At 26.6% G+C, this 26,891-nt stretch overlaps 1 protein-coding gene and 1 non-coding gene across 2 annotated transcripts; one reads left to right on the top strand and one right to left on the bottom strand.

The window, feature by feature from the left end:
• Positions 1–411: 411 nt before the first annotated feature.
• Positions 412–608, bottom strand: LOC145841798 (small nucleolar RNA U3). The gene has a single exon (XR_014370174.1). It is a non-coding gene; the product is annotated as a small nucleolar RNA U3 (small nucleolar RNA).
• An 18,524-nt stretch (positions 609–19,132) lies between these two features.
• On the top strand, positions 19,133–19,492 carry LOC145841446 (histone H2B type 1-K-like). Its single transcript, XM_082948808.1, has one exon. The coding sequence runs from the start codon at positions 19,133–19,135 to the stop codon at positions 19,490–19,492; it is 360 nt and encodes a 119-aa protein (XP_082804934.1).
• Positions 19,493–26,891: the final 7,399 nt, after the last annotated feature.

Genomic DNA, 26,891 nt, shown 5'->3' with positions numbered 1-26,891 from the left:
CAATTTTGACCCGTTCCCATATTCTTAAGCAGGTAGACAACTTTAGATACCAATTAATACATAGAAAAGTACTAAGCTGTATAATTCAAAGTAATATTTTTATTTTGAATTTTTATACAGTTTCTTTTTTTTAAGAAAAGCAGAGATTCTTTACTTGAAAAATATGTCTAAGGTCTCTTATAAACATTATTAACCTTAGTATATACACGAGTTTAAAAGATAGTGATTATACAAGTGTTACCAGCTAATTTAAGTTGAATATAAATACTCGTGTATTTATACTTTTGTATTGTTTTAGAATGTTTAGTCCATACTGTATTAATTAATAAACTTAATTTTAGGCTTATATCATTAAAACCTATAATTTACCAATGAGTTGAGATTATAAAATAGCCTCTCAAGGCTGGTTTTATCACTCAGAAAGAGAGATTTCCCTCCACTGTTGCCATGACAACAGCGGAACAGTCATTACGACATTCAGCAAGCTGAAGTCATTTTCCTGCTCAGAAAACCACTCCACAATTCTTCATCGTGAGAGGTTGACCGTCATTGTTAAATAACGTTCGTGAGACACACACTTTAGAAATGATCCCTAAAAGTATGATCTTGATTAGAGATGTGCAGATTTTGAATATATTTGTAGTTGTGTAAGTTATAATTTGACGGTAGCTATTGTGACGTCACAGATAATAGAGCTCTATTGTGACGTCATAGCAGAAAGAGCACATTTGTTAAGTTAAAACTTTAACTAATAAATTTTTGAAATGAGGATTTTTGCCACTTATACAAGTTTAACAATGTATTAGTCACTTGAAAAAGTTTATAATTATTTTACTCAATGCTCAAAAAATATTATTTGAAAAGTAAACTTCTGTTAAAGCTTTCTATTATACATTAAATAAGTTTAATGTTATTTAAAGTTTTAAGTAATCTACTTTTGTTATTGTTTTTTAACTTAAAAATAAAGAATGCTTAACGATTAAAGTTTAGGTTTTTATCTATATGCGATAAAATACGAATCTAATGGTATCAGAAACTTAATGTTTGAAAAAATGTAAAGATATGATGATAAGAATAATAATGTTCATTGAACGATAAAAAAGCGCTCATAAAGTTTGGTCTAAGTACCTGGTGTACAAAGGAACCTTTCGGTAATTGAGTCACCACATGCTTATAAAGTTTCTTACGAGCTATTACACATAGTTTTTTTATCATATAATATTTAAATCTTTAGTAATGAACAATCAATTAAATGAAAAGAAAAAGGAACAAAATAAAACTAAACGAAAATTAATTGAATTTTGTGTTTAATAATGTACTATGAACCTTGTTAAGTAACATATGAACTAAAAAATATATATACAACTTTAAATTAACTTTTAAAAGAACTAACAACACTAATAACAAACGTGTGAATACTTGAATTATAGGTTACAACCTCTTTAAAGAAAGTAAAATGTAATACGCTGAATTTTTTTACAAAAAAAAATTTTTTTATAAGTATTTTTGTTAAAAAGGTAATTTTTATTTTATTTAATAATTTAACTTCAACGGTAAAAACAGTTTTACATTTAAATAAATAAATAAACTATTTGTTTAAACTATATAAATTTTATTTTTTTAAAGAAATTTAAAAAAGTTATTTTTAACTATACTTAACTTTTATAAAATATGAAGATAAATACTGTAAAATTTATGCTTTTAACAAGAAAAAAAAGAGAAAGAACTATAATAATTTTAACAATAATGATATTAAGAACGACAAATTTTCTTCTATTTTAAAATATTCTTTTTATTTTCTTTTTTTTTGAATACTTGTCCAAGTCTAAAACTGTAATAATAGAAAACAAGCAAAATTTGCAAATATAAAAAGAAGAATTTTTTCTTAAATTTCCTCAAAATAACAAAAAAAAAAATTAACTTAAGTTTGCTTGGAACAGTTATCTTAGTTTATTATTTAAATATTTTATTTTATGCTAAAGTAAAAACATCTATAACTTTTAAAAACTTACAAGAAATATAACTTTTCCCTTATCTTAAAACCAGTTTATCTTAGATCTTTAAGGAACAGCATTTTTAAAATGTTACAAACAGTTGGTATAAACAAAATTTTTTAAGTACCATTTTCAAATTTAATTTAAAATCAAATAAATTTAGATTAAAAAATCAATCAATTTTGTCTTTTAGATTAAAAATTAATTGTAAAACATTTGTATCTACAAGTTGCTTTAAATTCGTTCATAGTATGACTGAAATTTTTTTTTAATAATTTGCTAGAAAAATTGATAAATTTGAAAACTCTATGGCAGATAGAATAAAATATTTTAATTGTTGATTATGTTAATAAAAAAAGAAGCTACTTTTGCTAAAAATTTTAAGTTTACTGAAATCTAAACAAAACTTTTTGTATAGTGAGATTAACACTATAATCCCAGTATGAACTGTTTACTTATATATTTTTTATTTTTTATTATAAGTTTTATAAAAACATGTTATTGATATCTTTATTTTTATTATTAATTAATTTTTACTTTATTGTTAGTTATTTATTGCTATTTTCATTACTATTTGTTTATTCTTGAATCATTATCACTATAAGATAGGTTTAGCTTTATGGTTTGTTTACAAAATGCTAGCATACTAGCAAAATGATAGCATGCTTGTAGAAAAATCTATCATAAGTGTTGTAATACTGCAGTGCACTACATTAGTTGGGATCTTTTTGAGTCTAAATTGTTATGAAGTTTATTAACTTTTTCTTATTGAAATTTTCATCAAAGTCGGTACACACTTATGCTTACGCACCGAATCAGTATATTTGGTGATTAGTATTCAAATATTCGTTTAACTTTTCAAATACTAGATAAACATAGTTGAAAAAAGCAAATTGAGCTGAGAAAATAAATAACAAAGGATAAAGATAGTATATTCTTTTTTTTTTTTTTTTTTTAGGTGGCACGCATGCGCCAGTGTCCCTCCCCACGCTACGCCCCTGATGTCAATTAACTTATCTTTTAACTTGCGGTTACTTGTGTGTTTTACTTCGGTTTTTTTTTTCGATTAACATTAATTCTAAATTAAGAGCTCTTCGAACACACCTCTAGAAGTTTCAAATTATTCTCAATGTTTGAATTTTAACACGGTTTAGCACTAAAAAAAAACAACTCTTCAAAATATTTGTCCCGATTTCTTTCCTATGTAGGAAATGCTCTTGCCTACAAGCAGGTATACTTGTTTATGACACTTAAGTCTAATATTTTTGATTAGTAGCATTTGAACACTTTTTTAGTAATAATGTTGGTATTTTTTACTTTGTACTTTTCAAAAACAATCAATTATTCGTTTTAAGAATCTGAACGAGTAATTTCCTAAGTAGATAGTTATAAAATACGAACATTGATGGATTCTAGAGTTTTCACCAGTATTTGTTTTTTATTATTGTTTTAAATTTAAATAATGGTTTTATGGGTTTCAAAAAATTCTTTAACTCAGTTAGTATATTAGTTTTTTAATGTGTGTATGACTTTTGATACCTAAGTTATTTTTTTATAGTTTATAAAAATCTAAAGTGTAAAAGTATTTACCGCTTTTTAGCATCTTATTAGTTAAAGAAAAGTCTTTTTGACTCTTTTATCTTACAGTTTAAAAAATAATAAAATATCAATAATGTCTTTAATAGAATAATGCATATGCGATATGAAAACAAGCTTCTCTGCTTCATATAAATAAGTAAGAAAGAAGGTATAAAATTAAACAGTATATATTTCATAAAGTTTCTAAATTTATAAATTACAGTTTTGTTATAGTTTTTACAGTTTTGAATTAATATTATATTAGAAATAAAACTTAAAGAAAGTTCAGGAACACTTCACTGGAAAAATTTTTGAATGCAGTTTAACAAAAGTCACGTTATTATTTAGTATTGGATCATTGTTACTATTAATTAACAGTTATACTTTTTTCTAAATAACTGCGGACTGAGTTCAATTTATTTTATGGAAATTTTTACGCCCGCGACTTATAAAAGCCCTTTTAAAAATAGAGTTTTGCAAACAGTATAATAATAGGATCGATTAATTTTGTTAGACTCTCTAATAAAGTTAAGTACTTAGTTAAGACGTTTAATCTCAGCTTTTTGCACAACTGATCTTACTTTTTCATCCTATATTTAGTTTATCACTACAGTTTTTTATCTTTGCTATTGAACCTAGCTCGGTTCAAATAACATTTTGGCCTATCTCTTGCGAAAATATAAAAAATATTTTTTTCTTGTAGGTAATTCATTTTATTTGTTTTAGTAAGGTATTTCTCAGATCACCTTAGTTAAGTAAAATCTTATCTGGATAGCTCAGGCCTAACGATGATTTTTTTTCTAACCATCTCTTTTAAGGTTACCTTGTTAATTTACGACATACATTTTATGGTTAAATTCATGTTGTCTTTTAGTAAAGAGGTCTAGTTTACAACAATCATGTAATTATTTAAAGTATGTTTTGTTTGATTAATAGGATTTTCAGCATCCATTTAGATGTTATTGATTATTTATTTAATTGTGTAGTGAATGGCTTGTGGCCAGGATTGGAGGGTTTTGTATATCTAAATTTTCCTTTTGTTTTTAATTTATCATGTTATTGTGTCTTTTTTGAAGAGGATGTTAGTTGAAATAAAAAATATTAGTTTTAAAAAGGCTTTTTTATTTAAGACTTGTTATTTAAAGGTCAGTTACTTATACAAAAAAAGAAAAAAATGCAACTTAAACAGTTTATAAGTAGGTAATATTAAAGCAGATACCCTCATACTTATAGCTATATACTTTTATGTTAATATTTGACTATTTATTAAATTGATAACTTTAGTTTATGACTTAAGTGTTATAAATTCAAATATATTAACACTTTATTTTCAAAACAGTGTACTACTCAAAACAGATGTTATCAGTTAATATCAATATTATAACTAGTTTTTATTATTATTTGATGATCTTGTTTTAGAGTGAAACGTTGTATTGAAAATAAAATCTTGAAACAATCGAAGTTATATCATTAGCAATAAGGTGAGACCTTAAATTGTTATCGTTAAAGACAAAACCTTTACATAACTGTTATGGCTAACTTAATGTTTTAGTGCGGAGGTATTGTTTTAAAACAAACACTTTTAATTAATTTGTATGTTAGGTTTTATTATTTTCAGCAAGCATTTAACTGTTAATTATTGTATACTTATAATAAATAGTGAATGGCTCGTTACCAAATTAAAACAATTTTTTTTTAACAATTTTATAAAGCTATCTTGTAATGTTTCAATTTTGGAGATCGTGTTTTACTTAATATCAAATATTTATACTAATAAGAAAAAAAACTAACATTCAAAAATAAGAAAAGTATAAGCAGGGTTTCCACTATTATTTTTTAATGTATAGGGAAATCTACAAAATAAAGCAAATCTATAGGGAAATAATCAAAAAAAAAAGAATTTTAACCGTTACAAACGTATTTTTAAGTAAATAAAGTAAAATATGTCATTAACCGTTTATAAGCACAGTCTTAATAAGAAATTTACGAAAGTTTGAGGGTTTTTGAGCTCTAAGTTTAGTTAAATAAGCAAACTTTAGACAAATTGTGTTTAATATAAAAAAAGGAAAATATTCATTCGCTTGGTGGCGCCATATAGCCACAGTTCTATACTGGAATTGCAAATATTTTAATTTTAAAAAATTATTTATTTGTTTTTACGCCTTTTTTCACTACGCGGTTTCGCTGTTTTGACTTTCAAATTTCAATCACTGAGCAAAAAATGTAATTTTCACACATTTTTAAATCTTTTATAGGGACTTAAAGGGACTTTTCAGAATATTGCAAATTTATAGGGATTTACTGGGAAATGAGAACCCTGTATAAGTTATATCGAAATATATCCGCATACTTTTAGCTCTATACTGTCCTGGACATGACATTAAACTGTATCCTGGTGTACGACACGGTAACCGAAAGGTTTTTTCGTACACCAGGTCCTTAGACCAATTTTTTGGGCGCTTTTTTTTTCGTTCAATAAACAATATATTGTTATGTTTATATATAATTATTTTTGTTGTTGTGCTGTCAAGAATGTAATATACATAAAAATACTAAAATACACCGTATTTCAATCGTAAACTTCATAAAATAAGTTTGACTCACTAGGTCAATATAAAAAAAACTTGAGCTTTTTAATAGCATAAGCTTAATGATAATTTGAAGATAAGTTGATTTGTAATTGTTAGTATCAGGTTTTGCTTAATAGTTTAAAATACAGTTAGTTTTTTTTATGTAATCATTTTGATTTAATTAAAAATATAACTTAAAAAAAAAATTACGACCTATTTTAACAGCTTTATCAAAGTATAGTTTACACTTTACACAAAAGAGAAATTAAATAAATATTTTGAATTAAGATCTAGTGCATTTTGATTTTAGTACTAATATATTATTATCCTATAGTTATTTTATTATGCACTTTTAACAATGTCTTTAATAATTCTGCATTTTTTTAATACCAGTTTACAAGATAAGTCCATCGTAGTATGCATTATCTACAGAACTAGGATCAAAAGAGGGAATTACCCTCAGTCCTATATTACTTCTTCCATGCACAAACATTTGAAAACTCAACACAGCAAGAGTTACAAAAAGTCTCAAATAGCATCATTATACAAAGATGGAAGTTGTGGTACGCCCTTAACTCCGAAAAAAAAAAGATTGAAGCTGTCAGGTAATATGTCAGCTAGCCTTGATATTAATTAGTCTAACAAACCCTTGGACATTTACGATTCTGAACCAATTAAAGTTCAACAAAAAATCATGAGTATGATTGCTATAGACAATCAAATTTTTTTAGTTGCATATGATCAAGGGTTCATATAACTCTTAGGTGAATTAGAGTCAATATACGAAATTACCGAAAACTAAGTACTTTAATGAAACCATGCTTCCGTAGGCTCAGGATAGTCTGAGGCTGAAAATATATAATGAGTTGTCACATGCTTCGTATACGTTCATTCAAAAAATTGCAGATAGGTTTTGACCCCGCACTCACAAAACAAAAGCCTTGCTACTTGTTCAAAGTGTGGACACAAAGCGGAACTCAACTTACCTTATGCTGAAACTGAAAAATCTAAAACCAAGTGTCCAGCATTAAGTGCATAACTATAAATTCGATTCCGATTTGATTATCACAGCTGAAGAATGGCAACTGGTCAGTCACATCATTCTACTGCTCGAAATTTTTTTGTTGTAACAAAAGAGTGTATTTTGTGTAGTAAAAATAATGCATTTTTCTCAATTATGATCCCGCATGCACGATCACTGACGAAGTCTGTTAACTTTTATCGAAAGTTCAGAAGAAGTATTTAATGTTTGTAGAACTTTAGCCAAAAAAAATATGAGAGACTTGCGAAAGGAAGTTCTATATAAATAACAACAACTTAGACCTGAATGACAACAAATTACTGATAGTCACAACAGTTGTTGATCAACGATCCAATTTCCCTTCTTATCCCAAAAATTATACTAAAGAGCTGCTCAGGGTTGCCACAAAACCTGGAAAAACCTGGAACTTTGAACAAAAATCATAAAAAAACCTGGAATTTGACATTTTACATGTTAAGTAGTATAATTTTGATTTGACACTAAAAACCTATCATATGGATCAGCGGTTCTTAACCTTTTTTTTATGTTTTACCCCTTTTTAAAAGGTATTACAAAATAGTGCTTAATTTTGAGGAAAAAAGCTAGATTTTATAAATTCTAAACTTATTAAATAAAAAAATTGTAAAAACTAAAGATTTCATTTAAACTAAAAAAAAAACAGTTAAACACTAATTTATAAACTAAAAAATAAGTTAATAAATATTGATTTACATGACTGTAATAAATAAAATTTACCCCCTAAAACAAGGAAATTTACCCCCAAGGTTAAGTTTACCCAATTTTAAGAATTGCTGATATAGATCAAAAAAAATTATCATCACAAAAAAAATTTTAAGCTAAAAAACACATTTAAAGTAGTGTACTTTCAAAAACCTGGAAAAATTCAGAAAACCTGGAAAAAATTTCTCAAAAACCAGTGGCAACCCTGACTGCTAAAATTAAAGTCTGTTGTGTGGCTAAAAAGTGGTGATTCTCCTATATTGACATCAGAGAAACCAAAACCATCTGCAAATTTTGATCTTAAAGTGGAGGAATTTGAACAAAACAAAATACCCACATCTTGTCAGCTTTGAAAGAAAATATCTTTCTGCACTATCATCTTCTGTGTATTCTGAAAAAAAAATTTCTAAAGCTGTTAAATATACATAAACAAATATGTAACCGAAAAGCTTTTAAATCCTCCACCACAATTTAAAAAAGTAGAACTGTTTTTTGTAGTATAAGAGTGTAGAACATCTTTTGCAATTTTAGTTCACTTTATATTTTTAAACAGTCTCTTTAGTTAATTTATGTTTCTTTGTAATTAATTATTGTGAAAGCGTAATCTTAAGTCAATTTTAATAACATTTAAAACAATTTTGATTCCTATACTTTTTTAAACCTTTACCATAGTTAATACTATATTTCAGTTTATTACGGCTCCATTAATTCAAATTGTACTTTGCAGATTATCACTTGCGAAAGTTAATGTTTTAGTTTGTTTATGGTAACAGTAAAAATTTAGTCTTGAGTTAGACGTAAAGTATTTCAACTTTATTTGTGGTTTGTTTTCTGCTTTAAGCATCTATTATAGTCGACAATTTATTTATTTTACATAACACAAATAACGAAAATACAAACTAATTGTTAATCATGCTAGCATGAATATCAAAAAATTTAAACTAAGTTCTTGTGTATGTAGCTTGGTTTTTTATTTGTTATTTTAGCAAGACCTTTGTTTTTTGTTCGTTTTTAAAATTATTTATTTATACAATAAAAACGGATTTATTTATAAACACGTAAAAGATATTGTTCAAATATGCAAATAAATAAGCAACAATAAAATACAGTCACCTCTCGCGAATCTACATAACTAAACGAGAGGTAGCAAGTACCCAATACAATTTTGATTGTTTTTTTAAATGCATTTGATAAACTAGTTTAGCAACTTTCCCACAGTATTTTGTTACAAAAATAGTTTTCATTCAAGTTGTACATAAATGTGAGAATGTTTTAATAAAATTGTTTATGTGTATAGAAAGTTTTTTCAGTTCTACTTTGTTCGTGCAAAAAAAAGCTGGAATCCTGTAAAAACCTAATTTTTATTTTTTTTAATTATAAAATGCGTAACTCGACGAGAGTGCGTAACCAAACGAATTCGTAGATTCGCGAGAGGTTTCTGTACATATTTATTATTAGTAAACATGTATTGTATTTACATTACAAGCAAATTAAATCCTTAGATTTCCAATTATTAAAACATTCGATTCAAATCTGGCCGGATCCAAAGTTTTTGGATTCGGTAGATCACTGGTTATGAGAGTTACCTATGATAATTTATAGTTTTATAATAAAAAAATCGATAATTTAAGACCTCAAAAACAGTTTAGGATTATGGTATACTTACTATTATCTAAATTTTGTTTTTATTTTATTAATTAATTCTTATCTTTTATTCTTATTAAATATTAATATATTTTTTACTATCACTGTTACTTTTAAACCTTGGTCAGTAAGCGACTCTCAGATTTGATCGGGTGGGAATTGTGTTCGGGTGTTAAATTATCGCGGGTTGCTGAGCGGTTTTGCTAAAGTTATGTAGATTAATGGTTTCAATTTAAAATGTCAAACACTTATAAAATTAGAAAGTATAGATATATAATTATAAACATCTAAAAACATTATGTTTTCGTTGTATTTTTAACATATAAAAAATTATCAGTATAAACTTTAAATATAACAAATATGTAAAAAAATTATCATAAGTAAGATAACCGATTAAAAATGTAAGACAATGAAACCATAGGTTGTTGGCACGCCAACTTCCAACGGTTTATTAAGAAGGGGATGGGTTTAAGAGTTGACTATTAGCTAAGAGACCTTTAGCTCTGAATGCGAGCACTCTTTGCTCGCGTTTGAACCATAGTGTCTAGCAGACACTCTGGATTTGGACTAACGACACGAGGCATATTATTTTGTTATAGTTGGAAATTTAGTTAAACAAAACATATTTAATAACTATGATTAGGTTAAGTAAAGAATACAAAATAGTTAGGATAAATGTATACACTGTTTGGGAAATAAATTTGCAATAACTTTGATAAATTTGTAAAAGTTAATTAACAGGTATTTATATACTAAAAACTCAAAAGTAAACAAACTTAAAACAAAATACAAAAACTTTAAAAGAATAAAGTAGTTAAATTAGACTAATATCACAAAAATTAACTCAGGTTTAAAAAAACAATAAAACTTTATTAACTGTTATAAAATTTAAGATAAAGAGAAAATAATTAAATTTGTCAAATATCACACTAAAAAAATTAGGCTCAAAAAAAATCAATAAAATTTTATAAATACTGTCATATTTTGAAATAAGAAGTTTACAAAGGTAGATGAGTTCACTGGATGGCAATCGACTGTCACTGTCCAACTCTTTGCTGCAACCAGTAAGTTTACACTCTACAGTCCTTCATCTCAAATGATTAAGCTAGCTGATGATAGGTCTCTATAGCAACCAATTTCAAACTTAATGTAGTAAAACTTGTAAACATCTAATTTGTTGTTTACAAGCTTGCCCAACAAAAGAGTGTTTCCAATTTAAAAATGGAACATTTTATTATTAAATGAGGTCCCTTTAACACAAAACCAATTCAAAAATTCATAAAGTTAATAGATAAACTCTCAAATACAGTTTTTAAACTTTTGAAAAATCAAATTGGTATAAAATATTTCATATATATCACTATTTACTAAAATATAAAACAAAGTAAAAGTCTTAAAGTTTTTAGTATCAAATAGATTATGCTTTACAAAACTACTTAATTACAATTAATAAGACATAGAAAATTTATAGTATTTATAATATATATATTTACAGATGTTTTTGTGTCAAAACTTTATTCCGACTAACGGCGTTTCACTGCTCTCAAATAAATTTAAGAACAGATCTACGGAGTCTCAAAAAAGCTCTAAGAATACTCTTTTTTGAGACTCCGTAGATCTGTTCTTAAATTTATTTGAGAGCAGAGAAACGCCGTTAGTCGGAACAAAGTTTTGACACAAAAACATCTGTGGTATATATTCCGATTAGCTTAGCTTATCTGGATATCCGGGATTTAAAGCCTTTTAACGTTACATCTTATATATATTTACATATATATACACCTAACAAGAGATTAAAAGGTAAACAAGTGGTATGCGACTCGATAATCGAGAGGTTTTTTCGTGCACCAGGTCCTAGGACCATAAACCAATTAGGATATATGCTAGGTTATATATCTAACGCGGGCCTGGCGGTTACTGACTATGACGCGCTAATATATAGGAATCCTATGGTTCGTTGTTAAGCTAATGCTTAGACTGACTAAGCTAATTAATATAGTAGGTTTATAAGTGTTAACTGAACTTATACTATCGTTTAACTAAAGTAGGTTTATAAGGTTACCTATAAGGTTGTAGATAACTTATACTACTTATACAACTGAAATCGAGTCTGTAAGTTGAGAATGTATTTACAATGATTAAATGTCAAAAAAATACAACACTGTACTAGCAAAATAAAAAAATAAGAAATAAAATACTTCGGCTTAACAGTCAAGTTAAAAATAATCAAATAAGTTTAACAAGCATGGTTGCTCATAAGGAACAAACACAAAGCTAAAGTAAAAGCTAAAGCAAGCTCAAAAAGAAAAGCCACATCTAAGTGCATTAACTGCTTATAACATGAAATAATTTGAGAGAAGAGAATGTAAGAAGGCGACTCTCTACCGCTAACCGCAGCAGAGTGCTACATGAACAGAACATAACAAAACATTACGTGTTATTAAAATTCAACACTGAAAACGTTTTTATAAAGATTTCACAGGTATTAACTATGCAAGCTTTAAAATCACAAAGTATCTAAACTTGAACAAAATATTTCAATAGTGTACCAGTCAACAATAATTTTATACTAAATAATTGATTTTAGTAAGTGTTTGTACAAATATTTTCTAGCTTTTCTAGCTCAGTCATTAGTAGTTTACTTTCCATAGTTGAAAAAAAAAGTAATTTAATGATCTTGGAAATGTTAATGTTTACCATTTATTAAGTATTTTTTCTTTAAATGTAGGTCTGTTAGATAAGTTTAAGAGTTTTTCACATAGCTACAAGAATTGGGAACGGGTCAAATATGCATGAAGACATTTTTGCACAGAGTATCAACCTATTTTGATTGCACAAAGAGTCAAGCAAGAGAGTAATAAAATAACAATATAAAATAAAAAGTCAGAAAAAATAAAAAAATATTAATAAAATAACAAAAAGAAAAAAAAGTTACCGACCTCGGGCAAGGGTTAGGGTAACAGTGATAGTAAAGATATAAAATGGAAAAATAAAAAACAAAAATTATTAATAAAAGAAAAAAAAATTATAAAGAACAAAAAAAGAAGAAGAAAAATATAACCGACCGAGGGTAAGGGTTAGGTAACAGTGGTAGTAAATATAAAACAGAAATAACTAAAAATATTTAAAAAATAAGAATTAAAGTAAATATCAACCTGTGCAAAAGTGTCATCGTGAAAAGTGACCCCTCGTGCATATTTGACACCTACATACAAGAACTAGAGCTTGTTTTTTTATTTATATTAATAATATATAATAGACAAAAAACATATTTGTTATTGATATAGATATTTAATTAGACTTTCTAACTACAATATGGCCAATTGTACGTACATGGTTATTTTAAAAAAACTAATTAAATACTTTATAATCTACATACACCCCATTAATACTGTTATAATAAGACAAAAGGTAAAACATTTATAAATTGCTTTATCAATTTAAGCAGGTGAAAATTATTAAAAAAAAACTAATAGCACAATATTAATTAACTGAAAGTATAAAATCATTGAAAAAAAAAGAATCTTATTTCCAAATATAACAAAAACTAACCTGAGTTAAAAAAAAAACGAACTGAACTACACTGAAAAAACCTGATTTTTACAATTTTTTTATTACATTTTTCAAATTATTCTGAGTTGGCTACGACCCTGGTGTATTCAGCAAAATTGTATTATAAAAAAGAAAATTCAAAGTAAATTTATTGAAAGCACGTTAAATATATATTTATAAATGAAAAAGATACATATAAGTGTTAAAAAGATAACAATTATAGAATCTTGATAAAAAAATAGTTTTTTATGAATTAAAAGTAATTAATGTATTTTAAATGCCAATATTAAATTTGTTGAATACAAAAAACTAGTAAAAATTAAACACTTATTACCTCAAAAGTAAGAATATATAAATAAGATTCTGAAAATTCCATAAAATGACACAATTAAATATAAACAAGTAGATAAATATAAAAGATATCAAGTCAGTATGTAAACTGAATTTGAACAGTAAGTCATAAATATTAAACACTACATATGGGTACGGGTCTAAATTGCACGAAGACTAGATTGCACAAGAACAAAATTGCACGAAGCCAATTTGCACGAGGGAACAAAAGAGCAATAAGACGATTTTGCACCAAGGGTCAATTTTGCACGAGTTATATTTTTGCACGAGATTAAAAAAAATAACAAAAATAAAATAAAAATAAAACAATAAAATAAATAAAATACTAAAAGATAATTTTATAAAATAAAAAGAAAAAAAAGTTACTGACTGAGGGTAAGGTTTAGGGGTAACAGTGATAGTAAAAATAAAAATTGAAAAACAACTAATAAAGATTGTTATAAAAAAAATACATTAAAAAAAATCTACCGACCGAGGGTAATAGTTAGGGGTAAGAAGTTTAAAAATATATATAAAATAAAAAATTAAATGTAAGTAAAATAAAAATATTTAAGTTTTAAAAAAAAACTGAAAAAATATAAAGAAAATACATAACCCGTGCAAAATTGTCTGATCGTGCAAAAAAGACCCTTCGTCCAAAAGTATCATCGTGCAATTTAGCCCCTCGTGCAAGAGTGTCTTCGTGCAAAAGTATCTTCGTGCAATTTTGTACGCTCGTGCAAACTTGACAGTAACCCACTACATAGCTACATTTTCACAATTAGATTTTTTTAATTATTAATAACTTAAGTAAGACATAGTTTTTAAGTTTAAAAGCCACAAGGCAAAAAAGTTGTTCACATATCAATATAAAACATAGATAAATATTTTTCAAAAATATCAACGTTTAGATGGATTTGAAATTGTATACTTTTACTCATTCTAGCTTTCTACAGAGAGAAAGTTGTTTATGGCCATATACATAGAACTAAATTTTAAAAAGATTAGGTATTTCATACATGCAAAAAACAATTTAAAATTTACTTATGTATTTTAATGTTTTTAGTTGAAATATTAATTAATAATAAAAAGTAATTACACAAAAATTACACAAAGATAGCTGAAATTATATTGAACAAACCATTAAGAAAACACTTTTAGAATAGATTTCAAATAAATTTTGTTAAATTAAAAAACTTTGATAATAAAAAACGGTTCTTTCACTTGAAAAAATAAACAATGATAAGATATCAGATATTTTGTTAAAGTTTTAAATTTTATTTTGATACCTTTTGTATTGATAAGACAAATTTAGTTACAACACAACAAAAACTTACACACAACTGGTTTTTTTGATGAGGTTTTCTTAATTGATCGTAGCAGAACTTAGATGGTATTAAGAGAAAGCTTCATTTTTGAATCAAGAACTAGTGATATCTGAAAAATGTATAAATTTTATAAACACTACCATACATTGCTTTAATTTAATTACATTTCTTAACTTTCTTCATAGTAAAACAAATTGAAATTTAATACTGTTTAATTATTTTGTGCATTATAATTAAAGTTTTGGTTAAAAAACTTATCAAGACTGATTAAATTAATCATTAATAATTGTTTAAAAGTAAATAAGTTAGTTATTACTTTGACAAAAATTAAGAGGTTGTGAAAAAAAACAAGAATTTTTAAGGGCGTAGGGGTGTCCAACGTTACTTGTCCGGACGCTCACTTATCCGGGCAGTTTCAGTCGATAATTAAATTATACTTAATAATACTAACACAAATATTTTTGAGTGATACAAATTTTTATGCTGTAAAAAAACTTTAAGTGATTTTATAAATTCTTAATTTAATAATTTAGTTAATTCTTATGGCGTAATAATACTAATAAAGCTTACACTCAAACTATGTCAAAACTAGTTTAGTTATCAAAAACCTTTGTATGTAAAGTAAGTCAGTTAAAAAATAATTAACAATGTTATTTAAAACGTATCTTAATGTTTTTTATTAAAATTTTTCAAGTTTTTGTTATAGTTATTTAAATTTAAAGTTTTTTTTAGAATATGACTGTATAGTTTTATGATTGAATTTTAATTCAAACTATATTATAAAATTTGTTAATTCAAAAATTTTTTGTTTAAGATGAGCTGCATGACAATTTTTCAATATTTACTTATAAGTTATATAATTTTTACACACTCAACACACCAGGTTTTAGAAATGCACAAGACATCAAAAAAAAAAAAGAGTTGCACCCATTGAAAATAAACTTGAAGTATGTAAAAAGGTTAAAAAATAACGTGCCAAAATCATTGTAGCAGTTTAGCATAGGCAGGTCGCCTTTGTAGTCATTTTAAAAGTGAAGAAAAGTTTTTAAAAAAACTTAAAGCAGAAAAAGAGGAGCTGAGCTTTTATTTTTTATTATGCATTGCAAAATATACAGCAGTTATATTATTTTATGAAAAAATATGTTTTAAACTTATCTAAAAAATGCATATCCAGACATGTTTACAGAAAATTTTGCCAAACATGTTCCGTAAAAATGTTGTGAAAACTTAATAAAACTCAACTTTTTAATAACAAATCATTTAATATGTTTTCTTAATTTTATTTCTAGTATTCTACACAGTAATGATCATGAAATAACTTTTTATTTAAAGTTTAGTTATTAAAGAGTTCTATTGATGTTTAAAGCCTTTTATTAACAAATCTGGCCTCAAAAATATTTTATGTTATTTTGATACTAAAACCCACCCCCACACTGTGAGACAAATTGTGTATAGAATAAAAGCTTTTGAGATATATGTAGTTTTGTAAAAAAATACTGATAAATATATACAAAATAGAAATTTACTAAAATGTCCTTCTTTATCTATAAAGTAATTTATTTTAAGATTTAAAAATATTTTTTTAATAATATTGTAGGAAGTTGATTTGAAAAATAATATCAATTATGACCAAAGTTTAAAAAAATCAACATTTTTTTTTTTTGAGAAAAATAATCTTTGGTAAGCTATTAAAAAATGTGTTTCATAAATTTTTATAATATAACTTATAGAATATAACTTATAGAAGATAGACTGAGAAAGACTTTAACAATTGCTCAAAAACTGTAGGAGAATTCTTTTGAATTACTTTTTTTATGCATTTTGAGTTTGCACCTTCCACAAGTAACCTATTGAACTCTCTAACTTTGATTACTTAAATCTAAAGTTAAATATAATTTCAAAAAATAATCAAAAATTATCTGATAGCTAATATTTTATATTTTAATGTCATAAGTCAAAACCTTTATATAAAAGGTATTTACTCCCCTCTATGTCCTTTTTATTTAAATAATCTCAAAAATCAAGAACTGTGTGTAAGAACTGTGTAAATTTAAAGAACTTCGTGAGAACTGAGGTGTAACTGAACAGCTGGAAAATTTACACTGTCTTATTATTATCATTAAAATTATTTTTGATAAAACTTCAACATAAGTAAATAGTTAAGTAAAAGATTTTTCCAGTTAAACTTAAATGTCTGTCTCTGATACAAATAGTATACAAATTTACTTTTGACAACTTTGAACGGAGGGTCAATTTTGAACGAAGACATTTTAACACAAATAAAAATGACCCTCCGTGTAAAACTGTGACTCGTGATAAATTTACACAATTGACCTTCGTGCAATTTTGCCTTCGTGTAATTTTGACCCGTTCCCCAAGGAAACAGTTCTTAAAACCCGATGATCACTATACATAAAAAACTTATTATTTTATGTCATTTGTTGTATATGTAATAAGTATATAACTTAGATTTAAGTGAATTTACAAAACTAACTTAAATTAGATTAAAAAACTATTAGATCCAATAACATCTACACAAAAACTTAACCTTCATATAAAAAGAAACAGTTTGTTAATAACAGTTTATAATAATATTGTTTTTTTTTTTTGTACTGATAAAACAAAAAAATCAGTTCATATTTCAGCTTAATAGACCTGCATTATTATTATGACAATGGTAAAATCAGATTGCAGTAAACTAAAGATAACAATTATTTTACAAATCATACCTTTTTTTACTTTATTTTGATAACAAGTTAGGTATTTAAAAACATAGGTAAAAACTACAACAATTTATATTAAAAAAACATCTACATTTCCTATACAAATTATTTTTTGGTTAAGTATATTTGGATGTATTGTTTATTTATAAGAATCAGCAGTAAAAAGGTAAATAAACTTATCTAAAGCTCAAAATTGTTCAAAAAATATCAGAATAAACTAAAGAAAACATGGATTTTTAAAATGTGATTAAATGTTTTGCTGTGTATGACTTTAAAACTATCAAAAGTAGTATTAATTCGTTCTCATTAAAACATATCATACTTAGTTCAAAGTAAAAGTTATGTTACTATAAAACTTATGCTATTTAAGTAAGATGGTGTTGTGTAAGAACACAAGTGCTGCAAGTAATCAATTTGTTCAAATACTTTAAAAACCATTAAAAACATAAAAACAGTGTGTTCTTATTTTCATACTGTGGTAGATATTATTGTACATCAAAAATGCAAGTTAAACTTAATTAACCTTTACTTAATGTTAAACTTTACTTAATTGATGACAAAAAATGACAAAATAAATTTAGGATTGTAATTTATTTATTGATGATTATTGACAAAAATTATATTTACTTGTTATATATTTATCTGTTTTATTAAATATATAGTAAGTTATTTACTAAAATTAAAACTTTTTGTAAACTAAATGACAGTTCAGTTTAAAGTAAATACTGTTAAAGAAAATATTATTAGAAATATTTGATGCATTAAAGTATCTACTTCAATCACTTCAATTAATCAACTATAACTTTAACTACTTTTATAAAAATATATAAACCAAACATATATTTAGTAAACGTTTTGTTTTTAAAACTATTTAAATTTAATTATAGAAAGAACTTATTTTATAACTAAACATTTTAAATTCTTCAAAGTGAAAACTTTATTTTAAACGTTTTTGAAAAATATGATAAAATTTTTAATTTGTAAGTTTTCATTTGTATCTAGTAGTTTAAAAATTTTAATAAACCATAATGAAATATATGACAGTACATTTATTTGTACACTTGATTTAATACAGACTTGAATATACATTTTGTTCTTTTTTAGATATTAAAGTCAGATAGATGACAATTAACTTTTGGCAAATTGTAAGTTTGTAATGTAAATAAAATATGTTGTAGCTCTGTTATGTGATCAATAAAGTTATTAATATTTATTTAGAGAATTCGTAGTGATTTTTAATTAGCATACTCTATGTGTTTGTCCTGTATAAGACCAAATAAATAAAGTTTTAAGATTATTGGAAAATATTACAAAAAATTTTTTCAAGTTATGACGCAACATAAATTTTAAGATTATGAAAGTTAAACACCAGAATATATAAACGATTAAACCTTTGGGGAGGCAGGTGGGGACGTGGTGGTATTACTCAATAGCGCCGCCAGTGACCAAAAAGATATTAATTATAATCAGAGAACACAATATGCAGCACAATAACTATACCTTAAAATAATACTCCACAAAACGGTCTGAAGTATAATGAAAAATTTTACTTAAAATACGTCCGTAACGACATAAGCAACTAAAAAAATGGCTAATTTGCATAAATTTTCAGTATATATACCAGCGCCGAGACTCAAGTTCACTCATCATTATGACAGCTACCAAAGGCGCGAAGAAATCAGTAGCCAAGACCACTCCGGTCGACGGCAAGAAGAAGCGAAGGAGGAGGCACAAACAAAGCTTTGGCATTTACGTGTACAAAGTTTTGAAGCAAGTGCACCCCGACACCGGAATCTCCAGCAAGGCGATGGGAATCATGAACTCTTTTGTCAACGACATCTTCGAGCGCATTGCAGCAGAGGCTTCACGTTTGGCTCATTACAACAAGAGGTCAACTGTGAGCAGCCGCGAAATTCAAACTGCTGTCAGGCTCTTGCTCCCCGGCGAGTTGTCAAAGCACGCAGTTTCAGAAGGAACTAAAGCTGTTACCAAATACACCAGCTCAAAATAAATGCTCAACAACCGGTCCTTTTTAGGACCACCATTTGAATAAAACCAGCTATTAGATAACTACTTGTAAGTAAAATTTGCTTTAACAGTAATACCAACATATTGATATTTATACAAATAAAAAGACAAACTATTTTGTCCTACTCAACTCTTACATTATGGAATAAATCTAACATGAAAAAAATAGTAGTAGCAATAAAAATATTTGCAAAAAAGGTTTAACTAACTTGAATATATTGTCCGTAAGTTATTTTCTTCTTAACATTTTTTATAAAGAAAACTACTTCTTATTCATTTGTTGAACTTCTGTTAAAACATTCAGTAAGTAAGTGTATTCGTTTTTAAAAAAACTTTATGTTCAACTTATAACAAAAAAAAAACAACTTAAATTATCTTTTTAAGTTTTTGTTGTTTGTAAGTAACACAATGAGCTATAACTTTTCAAGTGTGTTCTTCTTAACATTTTGAATGCGATTGAAACCGTGGAACACGTTTTTGAAAGTACAAAAATGGAAGTAAAAGTTCAGAACAAAAATAACAAGTGTGATTTTCAAGTACAGTTAATTATTCTTTCTTACAAAGCTAACATAAACTTAGCTTGTTTAGATATATTGTCAAGTTAAAACGCCACCATATGAAACAAGTCAATTCATTAGCTGAAACATGGTACAAAAGAAAAAAAGTAACAGCTTGTACCACTTGTTTCATATATTTTAAGGTAAAAACTAGATATGATACAACTTGATGACCTAAAACAACTATAATGCTTTAGTTTAGTTTATATTTGCCTTAAATCTAAAGTAATCAGGACAACCAATTGATTTAACCAGCTACTAGAGTCTCTAAACTGTGTCAAACAAGCCTTAATAAAACGACAAAATGTACAAACCTTAATCTACATTGTGTTGGTGGATTAACAGTTAGTATACTTGGATAATACAGTTTACTTATGAGTGATAATATCCCTGTTTTCCTGTCTTACCACTTAGTTACACTTACTATAGTTTTTTTTTTACTTTTACTTGATGAAACTCTTTTTGAGAAAGAGCTAGTTATGTTTGAAATCATTGCTTAAACTGTGGAATAATATTTAGTATCTAAGTGTTAGGTAAAAATTTCCATAGGCATTTTCTTGTTTAAACAAAACTTGTTTTGATTCATTCTACTTTGTGGACTTGTTTTTCAAACATTTAAAAAAATTTGAATTTTGTTTATTAAAAGAAATAGTGCTATGTCACTTAAAAGTAAAAATAAAAGTTTGAATGAAAATAATACATTCAATTACAATGAGAGAAAAACTTAACTTTGCAATAATATATACTTACTTGACTCAATTACAGCAACTAAACTTGGATTTTATTTTCAAAATGTATTAATCTTGTTAATAAGAATGCAACTGAAACCGTTAAAAAGTTATTAAAAGTTGTACAATTCATTTATGTAAAAAACAGCGTTTTTTCAAACAAACATTCAATTTAAGTATAACAACAATTTAACAGTACTGTTGAAATATTTGTATTAACCTTAGGATGGTGTGTTCAACTCAAATTGTTAGTGGCTTTATCAAATAAAAACAACTACACATAAAAACATGATACAAAGAAAAAAAGTTGTTACCATTTTTTGTATCTCGTTTTTAGGCTGTACATGACACAAATAAAAACTACTGTAATCATTCTTTCCATAAGTCTAAAGCTTACGTGCACCACCAATCAGTTATACAAGCTGCTAATGTCTACTAAACTCACACAATTTCATTCTTAATCCACTTTATGCTTATAAACGATCCAAGAACACCACATCTCACTTTAAATTTATATTTTATCGCTTTCCATTGTTAGTTAAATAGTTAAGCTTGCTATGATTTCTCCACTTTTACTTTGTTTTTGATGTAACTTTTACGAAGGAAACTAGTGTGATCACTGCTCTAATCCTTAACTCATTGCTTAAGGTACTTGAATGCTTAGTGAAAATCTTTAACTAACTTGAACGTGTTTTTCGTGGTCTTTTTCTTGTTATCTCATTTAATCAAGGAACTCATTCTTATTCATGCTTATTTTGTGGACTTTTGTTCGTTTATCATTCAATAATTATTTGTTTTTTAGTTTATTAAAGTAAAGTTATGCTACGTCACTGTAAAAACTAGTTATATTTTTTAATGAAAATAATAACAATAAAACTTCACTGAAATATTAATAGAAAATGTTTTCAACTGTTAACAACAAAAAAAAAATGTTAACGTTCCATAAAAGTATTGTTCAATTACAATCAAAAACATGCATAGCTATTCAAAATTCATACATTACAATACATAAATGTAAACAACATCGATTGTTCAAAAGAAACATAATACTATCAACAAGCACACAATTGACCTAAACAAAAACAGCTTAAATAAATGATGAAAGTATATACCTAAAACTATAATTTTCCAAAGACGACTTCTATTTATTAGGTTGCTTAACTATTCAAACATATGAAACAAACCAATTCATTAGCTGAAACATGGTACACAGGAAAAGAAGTAACAGCTTCTTACCATTCATTTGTGTTACTTGTTACAACTACATGTGAGACAACTTGATGACTTAAAACGACTTAAACAGTTTGTCATTAGTTATTTTTGTTATAAATGTAAAGTTATCAGGACAACCACTTAATTTAACTGTTTACTAATGCCCACTAAGCAGTGTTAAACAATCTCTAACTAAACGACAAAAATGTACCAAACTTAATGTTCCTTGTGCTGGTGAAAGCCCAAAAGCAAGGTAAAAGTTCATATAGAATGTTTGTATAACACACTTTACTTAAAGTTTTACTTTTATGTTTTATTTTTTAGTCACTTTGTTGTACTTACAATTGTTTTGGTTCTCTTACATGACATTTTAAACTACTTGTGAGGATGGAGCTAGTTGCAATTAAAATGCATCGCTTAAGTCTCTTACGCTACATGTAATTAAACTTTTGCAAAAAGCATTAACTAACTTGATTTTTGTGTCCATAGGATTTTCTCGTTAAGTTATTTTTTCAAACAATACTTATTCCCACTATGCTTACTTTGTTTACTTCTTTTTGCAATATCTAACAAATATTTAGTTTATCTAAAAAAAAAAATTCTACGTCATCGTAAAAAAATGTTATATTTTTAAATGAAAATAATACATTAAATTGTAACAAAATAAGCTTAAGTTTGTTTATTATAAAAAAATCTCATCAATAGCTTCTAGAATTTTTTATTACTATTTATTGCATGTATTTCAAACTATATAAAACAGTTTAGAGTTGTAAAATATACATGTGTAAACAACAGTAGATGTTCAAGTCAAAATGAAAACCATTAACAAACTTGCGATCTCAGTACAACAATCATGAAGTAACACGACCAAAATCTTTTTACAAAGCTTAAAACTGTTTTATTGAACTCAAATTGTTCACAGCTTTATTTGATCTTGTTTCAGAAAACTTCAAACTTCAACTAAAACACAATTGAAAACATGCATTGCAATTTAAAACTCATAAAAAACATAAGCAAAAAACAACATCAACAAGTATACAACATGAACAAAAAAGAACAATTCGAGTCTTTAACTTTAAAAAAATTGCATTGTTTAATTGATTTAACATTGCTTATAGCTTTATCAAGTTAAAGCATCAACATTTAAATCAAACTAAATCAATTGGTACAAAAGAAGTAACAGGATGTTATCATTTAATTCTATCACTTTTTCATGGTACATATCACTTATCTAAGCCACATATAATAAAATTTGATAGCTTAAAACGGCTTTAACAGTTTTTTTTTTACTATGCTTTTTTATAAATCTATGGTAATCTACCTATTTGTTTAACTAGCTTTTAATGTCTACTAAGCAGTATTAAACTACCATTAACTAAACAAAATATGTGTACAATTTTAACAACTTTGTGCTGGTAAAAGATCAAAAGTAAGAGTTAGAGCTAGTTGAATAAAACATAACGCTTTTTGAGCTCCTTATAATTGCTTTTGTAATTTTATCTGACCATTTTCAACTACTTTGAGAAAGGAGCTAGTTATGTTTTAAAAGTATTGTTTAAATCGTTGAACAAGTTCTATGAATAAGTTATAATTGAATGTTTCATAAAAAGCTTCAACTAACTTCAGTGTGTTGTCCGTAGGCTTTTTCTTAAAAACTTCTTTATTTGCACAAAACTTATTCTCATATACGCTTACTTTGTATACTTGTTTTTTTTTCATTAAATAACTACTTAGTTTGTTTTTAAAAATTTGTCCTACGTCACTATAAGTAACGATTATATTTTGAAATTAAAATAAAACAGTTAGTTTTTATTTTATACTTTAAATAAACTTTGTATTATTATTAAAGTACTCGATCATTTGAGGTTTAATTAAAAAAGCTATATTAATCATGTTTGTTGAAATTCAATTTAAAACTTAACATAAAAAACAGTTTCAAAGTTATACAACAAATAAATGTAAACAACTGTGATTGTTCAAAACAAAAAAAAGACAATCAAAAGCATACAGTTTCAGTACAACCATCATTAAATCTTTCGTTTTACAAACCCTAGACTTTTTTTTTGAACATAGTAGCTTATGGATTTTTCAAATAAAAACATCAATACATAAAAATACTAACAGCTGAAACGTTATGCAAAGGAAAAGAAGTATACAGCTTTGTAACTCAATTGAACACTATGTATGACACAACTTGATGACTCAAAACTGCTTCAACTGTTTGTTTTAAGTTATGTTTTTTTAAAGTAAGATAAGTTTAAGATAAACGAAAAATGTATATGATCGGTATGAATCATTGATCCAACATACAACAGCTCAAAAAGAAAAGCCTACGGCACGCGGTATTCCCAAGCGGTCACCCATCAAGTACTAAGACACTGCTTAACTTCCCAGATCGGACGAGATGGGGTGCGTTCAGTGTGGTATGGTCGTAGGCGTCTAGCAGCAAAAAAAAGCGATCATAAACAAATAAGCTGTCTGAAACTTGTAGAATGTTAGCTTAAGTGTTTCTTATGTTTAGAGCCCACTTTGTTCTAACTAATTAAAATAAATTAAGCCTTTCTAGTCTTTACTTTTCACATTTTTTTCTTAGCTTCAAGCTTCATAAAACTATTCAGCTTTGATTTTTAGTTGTTAGAGTACACAATATCATTACAGTGTAACGACATAGCAACATTATAAGACAGAAATTAACTAGTTTTATACTACATACAAAATAACTAATTAGCTAAACTAAAAAGCATATGTAGTTTAACACTACTTAAGTTTGTTTGTACAAGTTCTACGATAGTATAAGTGATTAAGCAATGTACATGTTTGAGATAAGAAAAGATCATAAATTAAAAGACAAAGCAATAACTAAAACATATTGGTCATGTTTTTACAAACTCAAATGCTGTTGTTACAACAGAAGTGTTCGAAACACCTGAGAACAAAAGATAACTTGTTTATAATGAGCTTGGATTAACATTAATACCAAGTCAGAGATAACTAGTAATGGTTTAACAATCTTTTTAGAATTAATCATAGCAAAACATTTAGTCAACTGCCTACATTGTGCAGAACATTGCGGTGAATCTAGTTTTTAGTACACTTAGAAGCTACTTTTAGTAGTTGAGCAGTTGTAATTGAGTTAAACATACTTTAACTTAAAACGTATACACTTCTTCGATCATACTGCTTCATTATTTGGTCAAGTCATTTTTATTTTACTCGAATTGTAGTTTTGTTTCTTTGATCAGTTGACGATGCTTCAAAATATGTAGTGAAGGTGTTTCAATTTGTTTTATCTAGTTTTGAAACGACGAAACAAACTTTGGAATAATAAACTTTAACTGTATTACTCTAAAAAACATTTACTTTGTTAAACACATTGCAACCTTTTAAGTACTGATTGTACACGAAAGTTTATCTAAACATTAAGGTTTTCAAATGAGTTTTGAAAGATTATTGCTTCAATACTGTTTGATTTTTAACTTTTTTTTGTTTAGGAACGCTTCTTTTTTAATATGCTTTAAAAATAAGCCTAACATCTTTTTTTACGTAAGACTTTTCTTCTCGTAATAAGCATTGATAAGAAACTTTTTAATAACTTCGTATTGATATTTTGGTCTTGCAAAAATTCTTTGAACAGTACTGATGTTTATTTAAATGTAAACAGTTTTATCTTGCTTTGGAAAGTTACGATCAAATCTATTTGTAAAATCTGCAAAGAAAAGTCTTAGTTCAGTTTCGAGTATAACAGATAAAACGTTGTTGAAAAACTAAAACAAACAGTTTGAAAAGTTATTTTAAATACTTTTAACTGTGTAACTACTTTCTTTTTACATAAACTTATTGGCACTTTTTAAAACAAACCTACTTGCTTTTAAACTTTTGTTTGTAACTTTTGATGTGTTTGTAACTTTTTATATGTTCAGCGCGTTTTTGAGAAGGTAAGTGACTAGTATGTGCAAGAACAAACTTAAAACTTAAGTAGTTAAATTGAATTAGATGGTGTAATTAATTTTTTTAGTACTACCCTTTTTATTATGAGTAAATTTAAGGTAATGATAACTAGTAAAATCACACAAAACGAATACTTGTGCATTTTTCGGTTTTTTTTTACAAATCAGCACAGTTTAAAATGTAATCAAGTTAAACATACTTCATGGGTTTTACGGTTAACAAAGCTGGCTGGAAATAAAATAATAAAACTTTGCTTGAGCTTGAGATGAAAAAAAACACTTGTCCTTGTCTAAAACTTTACTACTTTAACCTTTCAGCTTAAGAAAACTAAGTCGGGTGTGTAGTAGTATAATTTGTTTCATTTGTGGTTTATCTCACTAAATGGAGAGATGTGCTGTAGCATTTAGACTGTTTTTCTGGACTTTTAAAGCTAACCTTTAAAAAAAAATTCACTTCTGGATCGGGCTAAGTCTTGTTTCTTTATCACTGGAACATTTTTAACATTAGTAGTAAAGCAACTTTGCTTTTATTAGCATACAGGCTTTAAACTCACACGCTAATGTTCGTATTAATCAGTAAAAGGTACCTGAGAAAGCAAAACTGCTCAACAGTCAATTCGTCACAGTCAGTAACTGCTGAAAGTATTGTTTTGCTTTCTTTAATCAACATACAAAATGTCTACAACAGCAGTAGCAGCACCATCAGCAGCGGCACCGGCCGCAGTTAAGGCCAGGTCTTCCAAGAGACCAAGCGCCAAGAAGGCAGAACACCCGACTTACAGGGAAATGATCAGCTCTGCCCTGGGAGCAATGAAAGAACGAAAAGGTACATCCCGCCAGAAGATACAAAAGTTTATCGCGGAAACCTACAAGCTTGAGCTCTCAGCTTCTAATTCTCACTTGAAGAGAGCACTTACCAGCGGCGTGACCAAGGGTGC

Source organism: Thalia democratica, chromosome 7 (genome assembly GCF_965202585.1).
Source record: "Thalia democratica chromosome 7, ktThaDemo2.hap1.1, whole genome shotgun sequence".
Classification (NCBI taxonomy): Eukaryota; Metazoa; Chordata; class Thaliacea; order Salpida; family Salpidae; genus Thalia; species Thalia democratica.
The sequence above is the reverse complement of the archived record's forward strand: the minus strand, read 5'-3'. Positions and strand labels throughout refer to the sequence as shown.